Source organism: Halyomorpha halys, unplaced genomic scaffold (genome assembly GCF_000696795.3).
Source record: "Halyomorpha halys isolate HHAL.00 unplaced genomic scaffold, Hhal_1.1 Scaffold1791.1, whole genome shotgun sequence".
NCBI classification, from domain to species: Eukaryota; Metazoa; Arthropoda; class Insecta; order Hemiptera; family Pentatomidae; genus Halyomorpha; species Halyomorpha halys.
In genome coordinates this window covers 240085-261239 of record NW_027105162.1, presented here as the reverse complement: position 1 = coordinate 261239, position 21155 = coordinate 240085, and the positions used below count along the sequence as shown (strand labels likewise).

The window sequence follows — 21155 nt, the reverse complement described above, 5'->3', positions numbered from 1 at the left end:
CACAAGCTTGCTTCGATTTTTTATAAATAAATGTAAAATTAAGATGCTTTTGTATTAAACATCAAATTATTGTTACAGGCAGTAGACTGGTGGAGTGTTGGCGTTCTGACGTACGAGTTGTTAACTGGAGCGTCACCTTTCACTGTTGAAGGCGAGAGGAATACTCAGCAGGAAATTTCTAGGTAAATTGTCATAATAGTTGAGGAGTTTTCTACCAAAAGTCAATATATCGATTTATGGAAATTTATATTAAAAAATTAACATGGGAGGAACTCGAGTAGAAACGTTTAATATATATTGAAAATGTTGATCTTTGACACCTAATTAAAATTTGAAATTTTTGAGTAAATTTTAGCTGCAGAGTTTTTATTTATAAAAAACGATTTTTACTTTTCAGAAGTCGATATTTTAACTTATGATAAAAAGTACATTAATTTTTAAAAGTTATAAAAGCTGACAAACCTCCTTTTAGTATAAATTCATTCATATTGTTATTAATCAACTAATAAAATTTTAAATGATCAGATTGTATTCCATATTAAACTTCATTTGATAGTTTTAAAATTAGTTGCTATGATAATAAATAATTGTTTGAATAAAAATTTATTAATATTAATTCTACGGGTTGATTCATATGATTTGTCCTGTAGGAACCTAATATATTTGGGCACTTCTTGCTATAAGCATTCCTCGCTAGCTTTTATTCTATTACTTAACTATAATTTTTCTGTTTTAAAAATGTGAATGACTTGTAACTAATGTTATAGTTGAGACTTAAATTGAACAAAGCAACAGTTAAGCGTGGAGAAAAAAAATTTAAATGCTATTCAAAACATTATGAGAAACACCTTTCTCTCGGGGGGACCCCCTTCACTTCCTACCTCAGAGAAGTTATTTATACGTCTCACAATCACTTATCAATCGCCCTTTTATTTTTTTTTTTTCTTGGAATGTTAAATTGTTAAACGAGCGGATACAATTTAGGAAATTCTGTTAATTTGTTAAAAATGTGCGACCGGATGAAAATTCCTAACAATTATCAGTCGATTTTGAAGCAGCTTGCAAAAATTTTCTCACGGTTACCGAGTTTGAATGTGAATTCTATTTTTGTATTAGTTTTTGCACTTTCATTGTAGATGAATGAAAGATATAATTCAATTGTTTCACACGTTTTCTCCTTGTGAACCGCTGGAATCAAGGACTGCTAGCATAATATATTATATTAATTAATTAGCATGATTTCATTATTTATAATTATTAATACTTAAGAGGTATCTTTGACAAACTTATTCAGTGAACGATAAGCGTACTTAATACTTGATTTGGTTTTATAACGATTTTCTGACGGAAATAATGTTAAGTATTTTTGATAAGTATATTTTTGAGTACCAGTAAGCTAGTTGTGATTCTGTGGTTATGCGAATTTAACCTTCACAAATAGATGGGAGGCGTTTCAAGCTTTGAAGTAAAAACTTGACAGATGAAATTTATGCCTCCTATAATTAGTGGTTAGAAACTATACTTTCTATAACATTACCCCCCCCCCCAAAAAAAATAAAATAAAAATATTAATGTTCTTTGAAAGAAGTGTTTATGTATGTTATTTAGTGTATTAAATTTGGGTATTACGTCTGTAATGTAATAACGATTGCATTTCAAACCATACAGAATTCCAAACATATGCAATAAACTTTTTTTTTATGAAACAAATGATTATGAAATTGTTAAAAGATAGATTATTAAAAATTATTCTCTGTTATAACTGTTAAAAAACTACCAGAACTCGTAAAGTTATTATTCCTCGAACTTTTCAGGCCTGGAGATCTATATTCTTATTTTTTGCGAGAATTCGGTACTGTAAAAATCGAAGGCGATTTTGATTCGGCTAAGAAATCGTGATACTTATTTCAACTGATTTTCATATTATACATTTATGTTTTATCAACCGAAGAATGAAATTCATTAAAAAAATTCTTAAAATGTTAAATTCTCATTTTCAAATTTCAACATAAATTTCGTTATATACCGATTGGAGCGTGCAACTCTCTATCTTTGATAAAGCGATTTTAGTCTTACATTTATTTCTTTGAGTTGAAAGAGAAGTAGTTTCAGCCAATTAATGATACGATTTAATTGGAAGGAACCGAGAAGAGGAGCTGGACCTACTTTCTTGAAACAACCATCCCTGCTAACATAATATCATTGTGTAAACTCAATAGCCTTTCACCATAAAATATGTGTAGGAATCTCTTTCTTATTAATGCATTCAAGATTTTAAACTATAGCTTCTAATTTTAAAATTCTTTTATTTGGGCTGTATATTTTTTTAAATACTGTATATATAATATAACACAGCACATAAATAAGCGATTGCAGAAAAATAAAATCGGTTTAAATCTTCAAATAAAAAATCAGCAACGGGTTGGTATAAAACGATTAATATGTAAAAAATAAATTTCAATATTTCAAAAAATTAGGATTTTTTATCAATGACGCATGTGAATGTGTTGCACATACTGAAGAGAGTCACATTTAAATTTCCAGCGTTAAAGAAAAAACCATTATATATATATACATTTATCATGATTACATGATATACATGAATCATAATTATTTATACATTTAAAAATCGTGATTATATTAATGCATATTAAAATATTTACTTGAAATGTTTTAAGTAAGTTGAAATTTATTAATAATACTGATAAATATTTTAATTTCTTTTAGGAGAATTCTTCGTACTACCCCACCGATACCGGATGACCTATCTCCTGATGTCTCAGATTTTATTGCAAAACTATTAGTTAAAAATCCTAGGGAGAGATTAGGTGGAGGAATGGAGGATGCTGAAGAACTGAAGCGCCATCCTTTCTTTAATGTAATTATATATATTTTAAAAATAAAAATAAGATAATAATTAATATAAAATATGTATAGTAATCATAAAATGGTACAACTTTGTGCCAACAGGTTCAGCATTAGTGGTTGAATGAGAAAAGAAGTTATTGATATAAATTCTGGTTGATTTTAGTTTATCTGAACTTTTTTTTATTCTAATCATTGAATTGCTGGAAGGTTTTGACGTCCAGAAATCATGTGAAGTGTAATGTTTTACATCTTGGTATTAAGTTGTATCATTTTATAGTAAATTAGGCCAGAGTAATATAAAATAAAGTATTATTATCAAATATGATTTTTATATCAATAATTAAATCTATTTTAGTGTGATTTATAATTTATAAGATATTAGAAATATTGCTAGGGAAGACTAGAAAATAAACCTAAAAATTAATAATTTCCATTCATATAAGTAATCTTTAAATCTTCATATTTATGTATTAAAGAAAAAAAAATCATTATCTTTTGTTTCTTATTATCATTATCTTAAAAAAGAATCTTAATGTTTTGGAATAAATTAAAAAAATTAAATATGCTTTCATAATATTAAGAACTATTGCTTCTCTTTCACCATAGAAATATTTTTACTTTTATAAATACAACTTTATTATGAAACGATTAAGGAATAAATTTTCCACTCACCTTGATTTTTTGTATTTACAGGACTTAGACTGGGAAGCACTGGCTAGGAAAGAGATTTCTGCCCCTTTTGTTCCAAAAATTTCCGGTGAACTAGATGTAAGCAACTTCTCTGAAGAATTTACAAAAATGATTCCTACTGATTCTCCTGCCATCATCCCTCCAAACTTCGACAAAATATTTAAGGTGATTATCTGCAATAATGAATTTTAATTTATATTATAAATTAAACAATCTTGAAATTTTTTTTTTTTTATGTATTTAAAATATATATAGTAAACACTGAATTATCATGTAGCCAAGACAATTTTTATTTATATATATGCAGAGAGAAAGAGACAGAATGGTTCATTAACATCACTCTTCCACATTTTAGTTGATCTACGACTAAATTACTCAAGGAGGTCATAATACTAAAAATAATTAATGGGAATCGTCCCTTCTTGTCAGGAGCTGCTGGCCGGAGCCCATCCTTTACATGACTAAATGGCTCTCTTATCTAACCTTGAAAAAATTTACTAATAGCGAGTAGAACAGTCTTTGAAAAAAATTATATCGAGCAACATGATAAAACTAGAAATTATCTTATTTTTATTTATTTATATTTCGATAAAAAATAAGAGTAAATGATTAAATATAATAAAAAATATGGTGATTTAATTGAAACTCTTCAAAATTAAGTTCATATATATATGTATATATATAATGTGTGTGTGTGATATACTTCTTGATTATGCTTTGTCTAACCCTTTCTTGAATTAAATATAATTTTTATTTATTACTTATAATTATTATTAAAACTTGGTTTTGATTTGTCTTTTATCTTATTAAAATTATTGAATTATTCTTTTCTTTTTTAAGGGATACTCTTATGTTGCTCCTTCAGTTTTGTTCAGTGAAAACGTTATTAGTGATGAAATCTTCAAGCCAAATCATGACAAAAGACCCACCATTGCCAACCTTATTGCTCAAACATTCAAGGTAAATTATTTATTTATCATTGTTCTATATAATCTTAGTTTTAATCACATTAATTAATCAAAACATCAAATTAACAATGATTTCATTATAATACAGTTATGTAGACAAATCATAACCTATAATGAAGTTAAATAAACAACAAAAATACATCAATAATATAATTAATTTTCATTGTTCCCTAGGAATCTCAATTCTTTGAACATTATGATGTGGATCTGGAAAGAAGTGGCATATTAGGGGATGGATCTTTCTCCATTTGCCGGAGATGTGTGGAAAAGTCTACTGGAAAAGCTTTTGCTGTGAAAATAATTAGCCGAAAAGTTGATTCGACCAGGGAAATAAATTTACTGAGAGCCTGTCAAGGGCATCCCAATATAGTCAATTTACACCAAGTGTATTATGATGAGGTAATTTCTTGAAATATTCTTATAACTGTTTATTTGTTTATCTTAAAACTAAGTCAGGAAAATTTTTTTCTAAAACAACTAACATTTCAGGCTCATACTTATTTGGTGCTGGAACTCCTGGAAGGTGGTGAATTACTTCAGCGAATAAGAAGGAGGAGTAGATTTACGGAGAATGAAGCAAGCAGAATTATGAGACAGCTTGTTTCGGCTGTGAATTTCATGCACCTTCATGGTGTTGTTCATAGGGATCTCAAACCTGAGGTAAAATTGGACTATTTAATCTATGTGTGTATTTATAGGCTAATTGCTTCTTACTTCTTTTATTGCTTTGTTATATATAATTATTTTGCATATATAATTATGCTTAGCAAAAGCTGTATTAAATTAATCTACTGCATTGTATTGCATCTTCTTAACATTACATTTAAGTAATCTATTAGAATTTTAAGAAGATCATGGTTCGTGCGTTTGGTAATAATTTTATTAAATTTTTTTTCAGAATCTTCTGTTCACTGATGATGGAAGTGAAGCTAATATCAAAGTAGTCGATTTTGGTTTTGCTCAGCTGAAACGTGAAGGAGACTCACTTCATACCCCATGTTATACTCTTCATTATGCTGCTCCTGAAGTCCTGCACAATGCAGCTCAAGGATATGATGAAAACTGTGATTTGTGGAGTCTCGGTGTGATTTTGGTAATTTTTATAATTTAAAGTATTTTAATTACACAGAACTTTGAGAGAATTAGTGACTTGAAATCTCTAAAGAATTTCATACTGGAAGATTATTGATTGACCGTGTGTATAGATGAATGGAATATGGTCCGGGTGCGGTAAAAAAAACTCAAATAGTAGATAATTATACTATTTTTGTTGACTTGAAACGTTGGCTCAATTAAATAGTATAATTATCTACTATTTGATTTTTTTTTTACCGCACCCGGACCATAAAGAATTCATAAAGAATTTCATGTATTAGGTATTGTGCTTAAATATGAAAATTTTACGACAAGGTATTTGAGATTGTTTCCTTACTGTTTGTTTTGGTTGGATATTTATTGCAAAATATCCGGCCGAAATCTTATTAACTTTTTTCTAAAAAGTTTATAAATGGAATGTTATGTAATCCACAGAAAGCAATATTTTATTAGTATATTTTTTTATGGGAGTGGGTAGCTCATTGGTAAGGCAATACTCCAAGGACCCGGGTTCGAATCCGGCTGTGGCAGATAATTATTATCTGTTACCTGTAGCCGTTGAGTCAGTCCTGAGGGTTCAGGAGCCCTCCAGGGTCCACCCAGCCTCACAAAGTGGGTACCCTTATTTGGGTAAAAATCTGGTGGTCGAGCATGATTCTAACCAAATCACCTCCTTGCACAACCATTGGTCTAGTAACAGTACTTCCTTACAAAGTACTGCACCCCTGACCCTTCATAGGTTGTGGCGGTACAGATTTAATATTTCTTTAAAAAAATCAATTATAATATTTCAAAAATATTGTTATTAATTCATAATGAATATTCTCAAGACATTTAAAGTAATAATTTCTGCTATTGCCATTCCCATTGATGGAATATATCTTAACAAATATGTTTATTAAATATATTAAAAGAATATTTTTACGGACGAAATGTCTTTAAAATAAAACATGAAAAAGTGAGTATATTATAAATAGTTAAAAAATATATTAAAGACTGTAAGAAAATATTTTCCAGAGTGAACTGGTAAATAAGACTTGCTATATTCCATAGTTATTGCTCCTTACGATTATCATTTTTCATGGTTCATTAAATAAGCTATTCAATTTTGATGGGTGGTGTATGAATGGGTTATTGAATTGATTGCTATAATAAAAACCATTTTTTTTTTTTTGCATTATTCCTCATTTATCTTATGTATAAAAAAATCATATAGTCTCCTCTCGATTACCCATGGATTTGTGTGGCATTAGAAAAAAAAATTAACGAAGAAACATTTAAAAAAACATTATTTTACGAAAAAAAGTAATTAAATCTACAAATTAGCTTACTATTAGAGCATTTAATACTTTTTTTAAAAATGAATATATGGTTGTGCATAAATTACATAATTAAACTTTTTAAAAATAAATAATCAGTTGTTTTTATTTCTTAATAAAAAAATACTTTAATCTGTTAATTAATTTTGTATAAAATGTTTTCCTGTCTTTCTTGTCTTAAGTTGGAAAGAATAATGTACATAAGATATTAGAACATTAACATAAATAAAAAAAAAATTTTTGTTAGTAACTTTATTAGTAACATTATCTTCTTGTACTTATTAATGAAAGATAATACTTGTATATTCCAATCCCTCTTCATAACATCTCTGTAGTTAATTAGCCCTCTTCTTCAAATCATTACCAATTGTTCAGTGTCTTGACAATTTCCTCACCAATAAAATGCTCGAAGCCAAGATCATCAGTATCACATTTCATCCAGTCAATATTATTACTTTTGTCAATGTTTTTATTTTCTTCAATGTTTTTTCCCTCAATAATAGTTCTCACTTATTCTGATTATGTTGATGCTGATTATGATCTTTTTTTTTTCCATATTGTGTTGTTTTAGTTGTGTTTACTTATTTTCTACCCTGACTTAAGCAGTTTTCTCTATGACTTCAGAGAAGTGTTAAAAACTTAATATGATTTGTCTTTACAAAAACATTTGATTTTGTTACACTGCCTCTGTATAAACTTAAAAGAAAACTTAGTTAATAAGGAGTTGCCTGTATGATTAAATGAACAACTTCCATTTATAATTCCAAGTAGTTTATTAATCTTTGTGTTCTTAATCAACATGTGTCTACAGTCACGAAGTGGAAGATTATTTTTTTTTTTTTAAATTAGTTGTAAGATTAATTTTATGTCAATTTATGTTTATAAATGTTGATATAATTAATTAATAAATATATATACATTTTTTTTTACAGTATACAATGTTAAGTGGTCGAGCTCCATTTTTGGCCAGATCTAGAGATGATAGCTCTGTAGCGATTATGAATAGGATAAAGGAAGGGGATTTCAGCTTTTGTGGAGGTGCCTGGGAATCAGTCTCACACGAAGCCAAGGAATTGACTAAAGGTTCGTACCAAATTTTATAAGCTTAATATGAAATTGCTGGCATTGTTACAGCTCTTTTATAATCAAATAAACTATTAAAATTCTATAGATTGTCATTAGTTAAACTAATTTTTTTTTTCGTATTAGGTTTGCTTACAGTCGAACCTTCCCAGAGACTAAGAATGTCTGGACTCCTGTCCCATCCTTGGTTACTAGGTTGTGACGTAGCTTCCACACCTCTTATGACTCCTGATATTCTGACTGCTTCTGCTGAGTATGGAGTCGCAACTGCTTTCAGTGCATTTCATAAAGCAACTCGTGAAGGATTTAGACTACAGGTACTATATTATATCAGTTTTATTTAACTAAATCTATAGATTTATTATTTTTATAATCATTAATTTTTTATCAGATAATGAATTTATTAATTAATTAATAAATGAATCAATACAACAACTTTATTTAAAAGAATGTGATTAATAAATGGTTTTAACTGTTATCATATCAAATTTTCTTTCTGATTTAAGAATAAAACTTGGTTGCTGATTCATCTTTGAACTGTATATTGTTAGGGTAAAATGTATCAAGTGATATTTTCTGATATTCTCAGTATAATAATCATTTACCAGATAAATATTTCAAATTTCATTAAATTCAGAAAATGGGCTAGGACTTAACAAATAAAATATGTAGTTAATTTATTACTACTGTTCTTGTAAATTTAATTAACTTTTATCTTATTAATTCTTCTTTAACATTTTGGGGTCCTTTCACTATCTTCATACAACATTACCTTTTCATTAGTTTCCTTTAAATTATTAGTTTGAAATATATATAGGATTCTCATCAAATATTTAATGATAATGAAACTGAACTAAACTGAAATGATCTTATTCTTTTCATCCTTAGAAAGGAAATAGTATTAAATTATAAATTGTATTCTAATCACATACCTTTCTTTAATCGTGCAGGACGTTGTGAATGCTCAACTTGCTCAAAGGAGAAGAATGAAGAAATCGTCAGTTGACAATAGAAGTTTTTCAACTTCTAGTAGCTTTTCTAGTTCAAGTTCTTCTGGTGAGTGTAAAGGATGATCTAAAATATGATTATATATTTTTAATATAAAACTTCTTATGAAGCAGCAATAAATCATTAAGGATCAAAATTAAAAATATTTTTAGGTTTTTGGACTGAACATTGTTTGTTATCAACTAAATTAAAAAAAAAAATAAATAGTTAAGCCACAAAATTCAATATTTAATATAATAAACTAAAACTATAACCTTTTATAACCTCCTCTACAATGGGAATTTGAGTCAATGAGTTTGTACTGGAATGTACAACCAAAATTTTAGTCCCTGAAGATAGCATATTAACCGAAATGTAGAACATTTTGCTTATAAATTAAAATTTGTGAAATGATTTTGCCTTTAAATTTAAAAAAAAATTAACTTCACCTTAAATAAATTTCATTAAGGATATTTAGAAATTTAAATGTAAAATGAATAATTTTGATCACATTTTAATAAATAGCATCATACTTTTGACAAATATTGAATTTTGTACCTAAAAAGTATTTTTGTTTTCAGTTTAGTTGATGAATAATTTTCAGTATAGCAACTGTTCAGAAAAACCTAAAAATGTTTTCAAAGTATTAGCTACATTTTTAAAAGTAATTACTTATTTTTAACACTATACGTTAATCTAAATGAATTTGGATGAAAGGATTAGTTGTAGCTTTAGAAACTATTGCTTTGAAACCCAATATATTGTTTATGTCACAAGTATATATATATATTTTTTTTTTTGTAGGGATATCATCAGTACAAACGCCTGTAAGGGTTAGCCACTCCAGTGCTACTCATCCAAAACCAGCACTAAGGGGTAAAGCTAACAATGAAGGAAATGTTTTTAATTTTGGAGAAGCGAGAGTAAAAGAATATTTGTCCAGCCTATCGAGCAATTCTTCTGAATCAAATACCCCATTAACCTTCAACCTGTCACCTGTACCACTGCCAAAGAATAAGAGATCTGGTGATAAAGAAGAAAACAGGGCTACAACTACTGGTCCGATGACTAGGGCCAAAAGGAGAAGGCAACTTGAAGCTGCCAATGAACCCACACCGCAACTCAAAAGAAAACATACCCACCACCATCACAGGAGTAAAAGACAAAAAAACGAACAAGCAACTACCTCAGCTTGACCCTAAATCAACCCCCATTCTAGTTATGAATGTAAATATTAGTTTAGAATTTTTTGAGCTATAGTCATTTAATGCGATAATTATAGATCGTTAGTGATATATAATTGGGGTTTTGTCTCCCTTTAAATGTTATATAAATATATTTATCTAGAAATTTTCTGTTGTAAAATAAAATGTATTTTAATAGTTGAAATTACCATAACTTTCACTTTGGCCTTGAATTCTTTTGTAAAGATTAGGCTTTTATAATTACTTTTATGTGCAATGGTACTAATTTTGCATTTTATAATTTTAGATTTTGTTTCTTTTAAACACTTGACTTTTAAAAGTGTATTTTATCTCTTGGATATAAGTCTGAAGCACGATAAAAGTAATTTTGATGAGTTTTACTAGCCAGAGTTATGTTGAAAAATGTAAATTCTATTGCTTGTTATGTAAATTTCAGTTTCACTCAGTCATATGTATAATTTCAATACTAGGCGTATGTAAGAAAAAAATGGCTGTGTCATGAAAAATGCTTTTAGTCTTTCCCTTGCAGTAAGAAGACCAGAGCTATGGTTTTGGCAGCTGTTGACCAAATTTGTGTAGATTATATTTCCTGAAGAAATTAAGTCATCAACAAATCAACTGAAAATTGTTTAGGAACAAAAACTTAAAAATGATAAAGTATGTTAATTAATATTTTATGAAAGTGAGGGTGTCCCTTTGTATAAAGTAGATTGGATTTCTGGTTGAAACTATATTTTTAAGCTGTGACATAAAGTCTTCATTTTCATATTTTAAATAATAAAATAGAGCATATTATCATGAGAGCACACACAAAAAAAAATTAATTTTCATTTTTATGGTTTTTCATGCACTTTATTAATTATTGTATCCCATAGTTTCAAAAATATATATTATCTTCACCAAGTGCCTTAAATTAATTTTTGTATTTCAGTCTATGAGAAAAACAAATCTTCATTATAAAAGTAGAAAATTTGTAGGTAACTTTTGTTGTTAATATATTATTGTTTTTCATTTATTTTTTTTTCGTTTATTTTTTATGGTTATGTTATATAAAAGTTTATCTTTAAATGTGAATGAGTACTTATTTCGGGTGTGCATTAATTTGCTATAAGGCTGCGAAAAAAATTGACTGAAGAGGCCTGTATAATTTGATCGATTGATATATACTTGTATTTTTTATTTATACAATATTTATTTTTCTCCTGAACCTCCAAAGAGTGCCTCTAAGTCATGAAGATACGTAAGATTTATTACCTTATCATTGATGATAGTATATATTGTATGTTATTTCTTGTATATAGTTAATATTTAAATTGTGTAATTAATTGCTTGTAAATGTTGTCCCCTAGCATCTCAGGAAGTTTACGTAAACAACATTAAATATCAAGCATTATAAGTTTCTGATAAGAATAAAATGTAAAAGTTATTACAATTTAATCAGAGTAACTTCTTTTTTTTTTCTTCTTTTTAAATATGTCTGTAATAAATTAGATACCATGACAAGTATTAATAATGTATAGCAGTATGGATACATACTTTCAAAAGACATAATCGTTATGCTTTACGAGATCTTCCAAATAAATATGAATGTTTGAGGGTTAAAACAATTTAATGTTTGGAAGACTTAATTCTGAAATTTTATTATTGCCCCATTAGAGTTTATATTTAGTGTACTTCAGTTCCTACATTGCTTAATTGTTGATCTGTAAATGCCAATTGTCAATTCCCTGAGATATTAAATTAATGCATGGGGTTTTGTAAAGACTATTTTAGTTTAAATTTTCAGTTTGTTTTCCTTTTTGTACAAAAATCAGTTGTGTAATGATTTTTTAGTATTGGAGAGGGTATAGCATTGTATATTCATAATTACTTATACATTTGTTAAAACTTTCATAAGCAAACTAGAATTATTCAGTGAATGATTGTTTGCTAAAGCATGCCTATGTTGCCTTATTAATTACATGTGATGGTTCATCAGTAGATAACTGAAAGATTTATTTTTATACCCAAGAAGTGAGTTGCTATTGTATAAAAAAAAAAAAAAATTAATTAACCTAACACACAAGTTATTTCAGTCATAAGACTTGGAAAAAAAGAAAAAAAATGAAATGTTAAATATTGTAATTTTTGTGTATTATTTCATGTTTAATATATGTAGAAAAACACTAAAGATAATATATAAATGTTGGGAACTTTGAAGTGAATATATATATCTATATAAATGTATATACTCATTCTTTTTCAATATTTCCCATTTCCATAGATTCATCCAACAATCCTTTCCATCCATATAAAAATCCTAAATTATAAACGTTAAAGAATAAGTTTTAAATTCAATAATAATGCATCTTTTCTTTTTATTCAGGTAAGTCAGAGGCTCTATTGCTAAGAAATTATTATAAGTTGTTAGAATTAGCAATCAGTTTATATATCACTCTCAGATAAAAATCATTCTATATAGTCATCAAAGCAATCTACATATTGTGCATCAGAATTACATTTACTACCAGATCTGAACTTCAAGAAAAAAATGTATATCCAATACGATTTTTGATATGTAAAGAACTGATGGTCAGAGATGTCCGTCCGAAGGGAGAGATAGGTGTGATGCCCCTCCCAATAATTTTGAATTATCCAAAAATTGGAAATATCGTAGTAAAACATTTTCTTCAAAGAAATACTAAAATTAAAAACAATTCCAGTACCTCTGAAATTGAGCAATTGGTATTTATTAGATATGTGTATTTGAATAAAAAATAATATTGTTGCCAAGTGTCTACTTTTGCAATAATTAAGTGGAAAGTTCAAATCCAAAAGAGTTGATAAAATGAAAATATTTCGTATTATTGTAGGGAAAATTAGATTATTTCAATATACTTGGTAAATTTGATTAAAATGATTGGAAAATTTAAGATTTTACTACTCTAACAATTTTTGTTTTCTAATCTGTGAGATGTATGCTCGGGTATGCTGATGATTTGGTATTGTTGGGTGAGGACAAAGAAAGTATAGAACTAAATACAGCCACGTTAATAAACTCCAGTAAGGAACTAGGTCTAGAAATAAATTTGGATAAAGCAAAATACATGACTAGCTGTAGAAATGCGAGCAATTTCGGTGATATAGATAAAGAAGAAAATTTGAACTGGTAGACAGGTTTAAGTATTTAGGTTTCATGGTAACTAGAATAAATGAAATTGATGAGGAAATAAAAGTTAGGTTAAAGGCGGGAAATGCTTGTTATTTTTCTATTTCGAAACTGCTTAGCTCACATTAAATTAAATTAGAATTTACAAAACTAATATCCTTCCCACTGTTCTTTATGGATGCAAGATGTGGCCTCTTACACTAAGGGATCAACAGCGCCTTAAGATTTTCAAAAATAAAGTATTACACAAAATATTCAGACCAAAAAAAGATGAATTAACAGGAGAATTTAGAAGATTATACAACACTGAATTAAGGGACCTACACCCGGAAAATATAATTCAAGTTATAGCATTAGATAAGTTATAGCATAAGATGGGCATGTAAGGTTTGTAGGAGCAAATCCCTAAAATGTTGATAAAAACTGATGTGAGGGGTAGATCAAAACGTAGATGGGAGGATTGTGTTAAACCTGATTTAGTCGAATTGGGTTTGGAGGGGCATCACTGGAAGGATGTATGAAGAGAGCGTTTAATGGTATCAGCATCAAACATTTAGGTACGTTAGTCCTTCATTATTATTATTATTAATCTGTGAGATTTCCTTCAGCCAGAGTAAAGTATTCATTCAACTCCTTTGACGTAAATAAATTAAAACCATTTAATAGTATAACAATCCTTTAATAAAGATAATATATTTTTGATAGCATAAACTATATGTAACAGGATTATAAATGAATTAATAAAAATAATATACCAAAAATGTGAGTCAAAGGTATTTCTTAAAGTTCAATTTGTACTTGTTATTTTTATTATATTAATTTAATGGTAACATTTTCATTAATAAGATAATTAATTAGTAGGAGTTACCTTTTGGCTCTTAATATACTTTGATGACCCTGTGGCTTTGAATAAACTAACTATCAATTTAATGACAAAGCAACTGTCTCACTTTGTGGTTCTTCATGTCATGTGTTCAGAGTCTTTGTTCTACGGAAAGGTGTAATTTTATCATTCTTCCAGATTTGTCAGCTTGAATTGAGAAATTTCTTTTCAAAATACCAACATATTTTATTTGATGCATTATACCATCCATGAATTTAAGAGCTCCCACTCCAGCAGCATTCATTCTATCCCTGACCATAAATGATAATATAGTAACTGTATGCCTAAAAATGGAGATTGCTTGTTTCCATTTCAAACTATAGAGCTTTTGGTTTTGGGATTAATTTTTCTTAGATTCAAAGTCAAAAAGTGCAGAGGAAATGAAATACTGCTATAGGAATGAGAAACACAGTCCCCAATGTCAATTTAAATTTAAATAACCTATGATCTGTGATCGTATTTAGAGAAGGATAAAATTCTTTTCTCAATGATGTAAAAATTAGATAATTCAATGCCATAGAGTCTTCCATATATTTTAAGAGCCTAGAGGTGATCCCTCTAAGTATTAGTGAAAATTTTAATATATTAAAAATAACATGTACAAACACTTTTGACACACATTGTTGGATGAATATTTTGAAACATTTATAATCACATATAATTAGGTTTATATTATGAAAAAATCATTTTAATTAATTTCTGAGATCCTACATAACTACTTTTTTATGTATTACTTTTTACTAAAAAGTGATGCTTTTTACGTCCGTTTTAATGTGGTAGTTAATTTTATTTTACTCTTTTCAGACAACTATCAATAATTTGTTTTTTCATAAATTATTTTTTTATCCCCATCTGGTTGTTAACTGAAAGATAATTCACAATAATTTTGTTATATTTCCTTATTCATTTTTTGAAATTTTCATAATTGTTTAATTTTTATGAAAAAGATTTATATTTTATCTAATTTATGTAATATTTCATCCAATATTGTGTTTACAATTAGAATAAATAGAGACGCCGTTTCACAGATGACACACAAATAATAATGCAGTAATGTCTTTTGTTGAATTTGTTGGTACTAAAATATGAATTTTATTTGCAATTCATTTAATTTTAAAATGTATTCTAGTAACAGTTATAATAGCTTAGAAGGGGACAGGATTTTTTAATAACCTAAAAAAAAAAAATCTTTTTCTTAATACTACATATATGTGTATTATGTCCATAATAGAAAAAAAAATGTTAATAAAAATTGATTAGAATAGTTGTGATTTGTATAAAAAAAAGCAAGTACAACAGATAAAAAAATCAATCCAAAAACAAATACTTCGTATGAATAATTTAAGCTAATAAAATATAGCATCTAATAATTTTTAAATTTAAATCTAGTAATTAAGATCATACATATTGTTGTAAATATAATTACGTATTTTCTTATGACATCTGCAGCACATTCCTTCAATATCCTATTCATACCTTAAGCAGTATGAATCTATTTTCAATTCTGAAGCCAATTTTGTCTAACGTTGCCTTTTTTTTTTCTAGAAGGTACAGTACTTTGCAATCAAACAGATTTACCTAAAAAAGCTCATAATTAACATTTATATTCATAAAGAGAAAATAAATACTTGGGTAAAGGGATCACGATTATCATAGGAGTGTGATTTCTCAGATTATGATCTACGTAAAAATATAGTAAACATATAATAATAGTTACAACTTAATAATTACCTGGCTAAATATATTTAAAGGAAATATAATGAGTTTCTATTAAACAAACATAGTTAAGATGATATTTTTTAAGTTATGTAGTAACTAACATTATTAATAAATAGTAGTACATCAATTAATTCATTTGTTTTAAAAATCAATATAAACTGTCTTTTTATTTTATTTTAATACTATGCAATGGATGATTATGTTCTACAAATTGCTCAACATCAATCTAACCTAAGGATCATTAATTAGTATTCCTCATTAATAATCATTAAGTCTTAAGTCAGTTATACTTCATTAAGTTGTAAATCATATTAAGTAATAGAAAACTTTAAAAAAAAAAGAGAGGGGAATATAAGGTTGGCTGCCATATTGTTTTTTCATCAACCTTGAACTATAAAAATGATAACAAATAGAACTTGGGGAAACTTTAAATTGAACTAATTTCTTAATAAAATAATACCAAAACATTGTTACTAAATCAAATTGTGAAACAGCTTAAAACAGTGGAAATGATACCTTATGAGCCATAATGAAATTATAGTGAAGGATAGAGTTGTTCCAAGAAGTTTTTAATCTTATAAAAGAGGAATGCAGTGGTGACACAACTCATAATTTTCGTTGTCTATCACTGCTTCAAATTAAAAAGTACAAAACATTTAAAAAACAACTAAATTAATGAAAATTTGTTTTAAAACTATCTAAAATTAATTAATTTAGGAAAGAATTATAAATATCATGTCTTAAAAAAAAAATTATAAGGTAAGTATTTTGTCCTATATTGTATGGTAAAATAATACTTAAAAGTATTTGTAAAATTTCATCTTAAATTCATAAAAATCTTTTATTAAAAATAAAAAATGAGATTACTTTTAAATTAGGTAGTATTTATTTGATAATTTTTTTAGTTAGTCATCTTAATTTTTACAACTAATTTAAGTTTTTAAATTCATGTGACAAGCATAATAATGAATATTAAAAATAATTATTAAATTAATAAAGAAACTTAAAATTGCTAATATTTTAGTTTTAAAACATCAATTTAAAACACAGAATTTCAGATTTCTGTGGTTGGCATCTATGATCTTTTCCCCCCTTTTTTATACCCAAGCTAAGTTAAGGTAACTGATTTTTTTAATATTATCTGTGCTTGTGATTAATATTAATAGTAAGTGATATAATAATATAATTGTGATATTTTAACAAGGTATAATAAATGAAACATATGAATTATTTATTACATTAGATACATAGATTCATAACATTTTCATACAAGCTGTTATTTAAGTTATGAAATTTTACTCAGAACATTCTATTTTTATGTGACCATAAAATGCAAAAATGATTGAGTTGAGTGATAAGCCTTTGTTTTAATAACCACTATTAAATAGTAGCTAAATCATCCCTTCAGCATGTATTATTAATATGATTAATATTTTACACCACTTTTTATGTAGATGTATTCAAAAGTTTAATCTTTTTAGATTATAAATTGATAGTCTGATATTTATAAGATATGGTCTCTGTAAACTGTACAAAGTATGGAAAAGTATTAAAAAATTTGAATCTTTGTATGTACAACATATACAACATATAAGTATGTACTTATACACTTTTTTTGTATATATATATATATATGTCTACTTAAAATTGTCTATAATTTAAATCTTAAAAGGATACTGTAATAAAAAATCTGATGATTGCTCATATAGATGAAATTTATCGCTCAATTTCATTTATATGAGCAATCAATCAGACAAAAATTATCGATATGGAGTACAAAGGGATAGAATATTGCAATTATTCTATTTCTTATTAATGTGATATATCAAGTCGAAGTTCTTCTTTATATTTTTTTAGTAAACTGCTTAAGAAATCTTTTATTTCAAAAAGTAACTAAGTGATTTCATATCCATATTTTTGTTCATTGAACACATGAACTTTAAATTTTGGTTATCATCTTAAAGATAACCAAAATGATCTTCTTTCCTCTACAAATATAAATTATATTACATCAAATGATTTATTTATTTCATTTTGCTCAAGAAAAAAAATTCTGATCCATATAGAGCAGAATTGATGATTTCAAGTATGATGTAGTCTAATTAATTTTTTTAAATTCTTTATACTTGATTAAAGAATGTATGTCCAATTATTGAAAATAGTTAGAAAAGACACATGTAATTAAAAAATAAGTTCATGTGTTTGATGAGTATAATATGGTTTTGGGATTAGTTAGTTATATTTTTGATTCAAAGATTTCTTACACAGATTATTATAAAAATAAAAATAAGAACTACGACTACTCGACTTATCACTGCAATAATTGATATGTTAGAATAATTGTATTGTTTTATCCATTTGTCCTTCATTCCGATAATTTAGGTCAGATTGGTTGTTCACATAATTGAAGTTGATATTTCTATTCCACCAGATTTTTCTTTACCACGTTCCAGTAAGAAGTAAGCGTATTGATGTGCATACAATACCATTTGCAGATCTTTTTCAGTTTGTATAGACCATTTCTTATAGCACAAGAGTTGTAAGAAAAAAAGGCAGTTATTTCACCCCTATATTTCATTACTTTAATGAAAACTATGTATAATTACTAGTCAAAACTGATAATTCTGTCAAGTATAGGTAGGGGGAATAAAAAATGGTGGCTGTTTCAAAACTTAAAAAAAAACATTAATTTTTCATTCGGATCTTAAAAACTACCAACAACACCAGAAAATCTAAAAGAACATTATTTAAAGAAGAGTAAATTTGCTGAAATATGAGCCATGATAGAGCTATTTACATCCAATAGTTCTTGAGATATAGCCTTTTAAAAAGCAACATTTTATAAAAATGTACTGAAATATCAGTAGTTAGTGAATCTATTTTGAGAAATATATGTTTCAATAACCATTCGACGTACAAATGCCTATAATCACTCAAATTAAAGCTAGATAATTGTACTATAAAGTAGTGTATGACCTTTACCTTCGTAGGATATTTGCTAAAATAAATTAATTTATAGTTGTTCGGATAATAGGTTTGAGTTATGAAAAACTTTATCTCAAAAACCATTAGATGTACAGATGTCTGCCAGCACTCAAATTAAAGCTAATTTAATGTAATATGAAATATTAAATAACTTTTATCTTTGTAGGAGTAGTAGTTTTTATGATATTTGACAAAATAAACTTATAAAATGTTAATTTCTAGTTGTTTGTATAAAATGTTGGATTTTAGAAAAAATATATCTCTTGAAACATAAGACGCACATATGTCCACCAACTCTCAAAATAAAGGAAATTTAATTTACTATAAAGTAGCTTGTGACTCTTATCTTTGTAGGGGTAGTAGTTTTTATGATATTCACATATGAATATAAATTTGGCAAATGAATATTTGTCCGAACAACTATAAATCAATTTATTTTAGCAAATTTCATGAAAACTACTATTCCTAGGAAGGTAAAGGTCAGAAACTACTTTATAGCTCATTAAACTAGCTTTAATTTGAGTGCTAATAGACATCTGTACGTCAAATGGTTTTTGAGATATAGATTTTTCAATATAAATTCACTAACTACTGATCTTTCAGTACGTTCCATACAACATTTTTATGAAATGTTGCTTTTTAAAAAGCTATATCTCCAGAATTATTGAACATAAATAGCTCTATTAGGGCTTATATTTTAGCAAATTTACTCTCCTTGAAATGATGCTCTCTTAGATTTTCTATTCTTGTTGGTAGTTGTAAAGATATAGAGCTCCGAATAAAAAATTAATAATTTTTAACGATTTGAAACAGCCACCATTTTTTATTCCCCCTACCTATACTTGGCAGACTCATAAATTTTGACTAGTAATTAATTATACATAGTTTTCATTAAAGTAATAAAAAATTAGGGTGAAATAATTGCCTTTTTTCTTCTCTTGGGCTCTTGCACTATTACATATTTCAGATTTTTTAATACATTTTCATGGTAAATGGCATGACTTTTCAGTGTCTGATTATTTGATTTTTTCTCCATAAAATCCATTTTCCCAATAAAACACACATTATTGAGTTTTTGTCCTTACAACTAAGTTGTTGAGGAAAACAGTAAAGCTTTACCTTTTTCCTAGGTTTTTTTCCCCTTATGATTACCACTACATTTTTTTCCTTTATATTTTTATGATTGCTGATTATGTTTCCCGAAATTTGGTCCATCTTTATACTAACAATTACTATTCAAATACATTTCATAAAATCATTTGGTACAATCAATACTAATATTTGTCTTTATCTCTTTTTATAATGAATGAATGAATTGTTTATTTATTAGGATTTAATTATGACAATATTAAATTCAAACCACCTTAGCTTAATTCCAACATTACTTGAGAATGCTGAGTTATTGTAACACAACCATATTATAATGTATAGAGACACAATTTAAAAGTTAAAACTTTTTGAGTTTAAACTTCATAGTCTGATATTTATAAGTTATAGTATTTGCGTACTAAATAAAATATTGTTTCTTAAGCTTTGGTACCTCGTAACTCTGAAAAAATAAACAGTACAATTTTTATAATTTAAAAAATAATAAAATTCAATGCATCATAAAAGAAACATCTCGTTTTAACCATTGTTTTGTAGGACACATATTTTTTCCTGAATGAAGATTTTTTAAAACATCTCTAAAGTGAAGCATTAATTTTAATTTTTTTAAATTCTATAAAGTTTTTCTGAAATTATAATGCTTAATTGAAAATATGCACAAAATTTGGTCTGAACACAAATATACTCCCATTTTAAGGTGCACTGTAAAGAAAACATCTGTTTGAAATTGAGCAAGTTCATCAATCTGACAAAAGTTATTTGTTAATACAACAATGAGGGGATGCTGAAACAAATACTTTATAAATATTAATAGAAGCAGAATCAATAATATTTGTCCTGAAGTTAATAATATTTTTCATTTATTTATTTATTCATTCATTTATCATTATCATTATTACCATTTATTCATTCATTTCATTTCAGTAGGAGATTGATATCAATGATGTTTCTTTTTTTAAAATTTTATATCCATAACTTATTCTATATCATATCTTTTTTATTATTTTAGTGCGATAGAGTTCGTCATTGTTCCTAGTTTTCATGAAGTGGTGTTCGGGAGTGTTGTGTTTTTCACTAGTTCTGTGTCTTCAAACAATT

At 26.9% G+C, this 21155-nt stretch overlaps 1 protein-coding gene across 1 annotated transcript in view; it reads left to right on the top strand.

The window, feature by feature from the left end:
- Nucleotides 1-12441, top strand: part of LOC106690643 (ribosomal protein S6 kinase alpha-5) — a 161883-nt gene extending 149442 nt beyond the window's left edge. The window contains exons 7-17 of the mRNA XM_014436147.2: nt 79-182; nt 2728-2878; nt 3562-3723; nt 4399-4518; nt 4701-4925; nt 5016-5186; nt 5425-5619; nt 7873-8023; nt 8150-8340; nt 8974-9079; nt 9815-12441. Coding sequence (XP_014291633.1) covers nt 79-182; nt 2728-2878; nt 3562-3723; nt 4399-4518; nt 4701-4925; nt 5016-5186; nt 5425-5619; nt 7873-8023; nt 8150-8340; nt 8974-9079; nt 9815-10206 — 1968 coding nt within the window. The 3' untranslated portion in view covers nt 10207-12441. The remainder of the gene's footprint in view (nt 1-78; nt 183-2727; nt 2879-3561; nt 3724-4398; nt 4519-4700; nt 4926-5015; nt 5187-5424; nt 5620-7872; nt 8024-8149; nt 8341-8973; nt 9080-9814) is intronic.
- Nucleotides 12442-21155: the final 8714 nt, after the last annotated feature.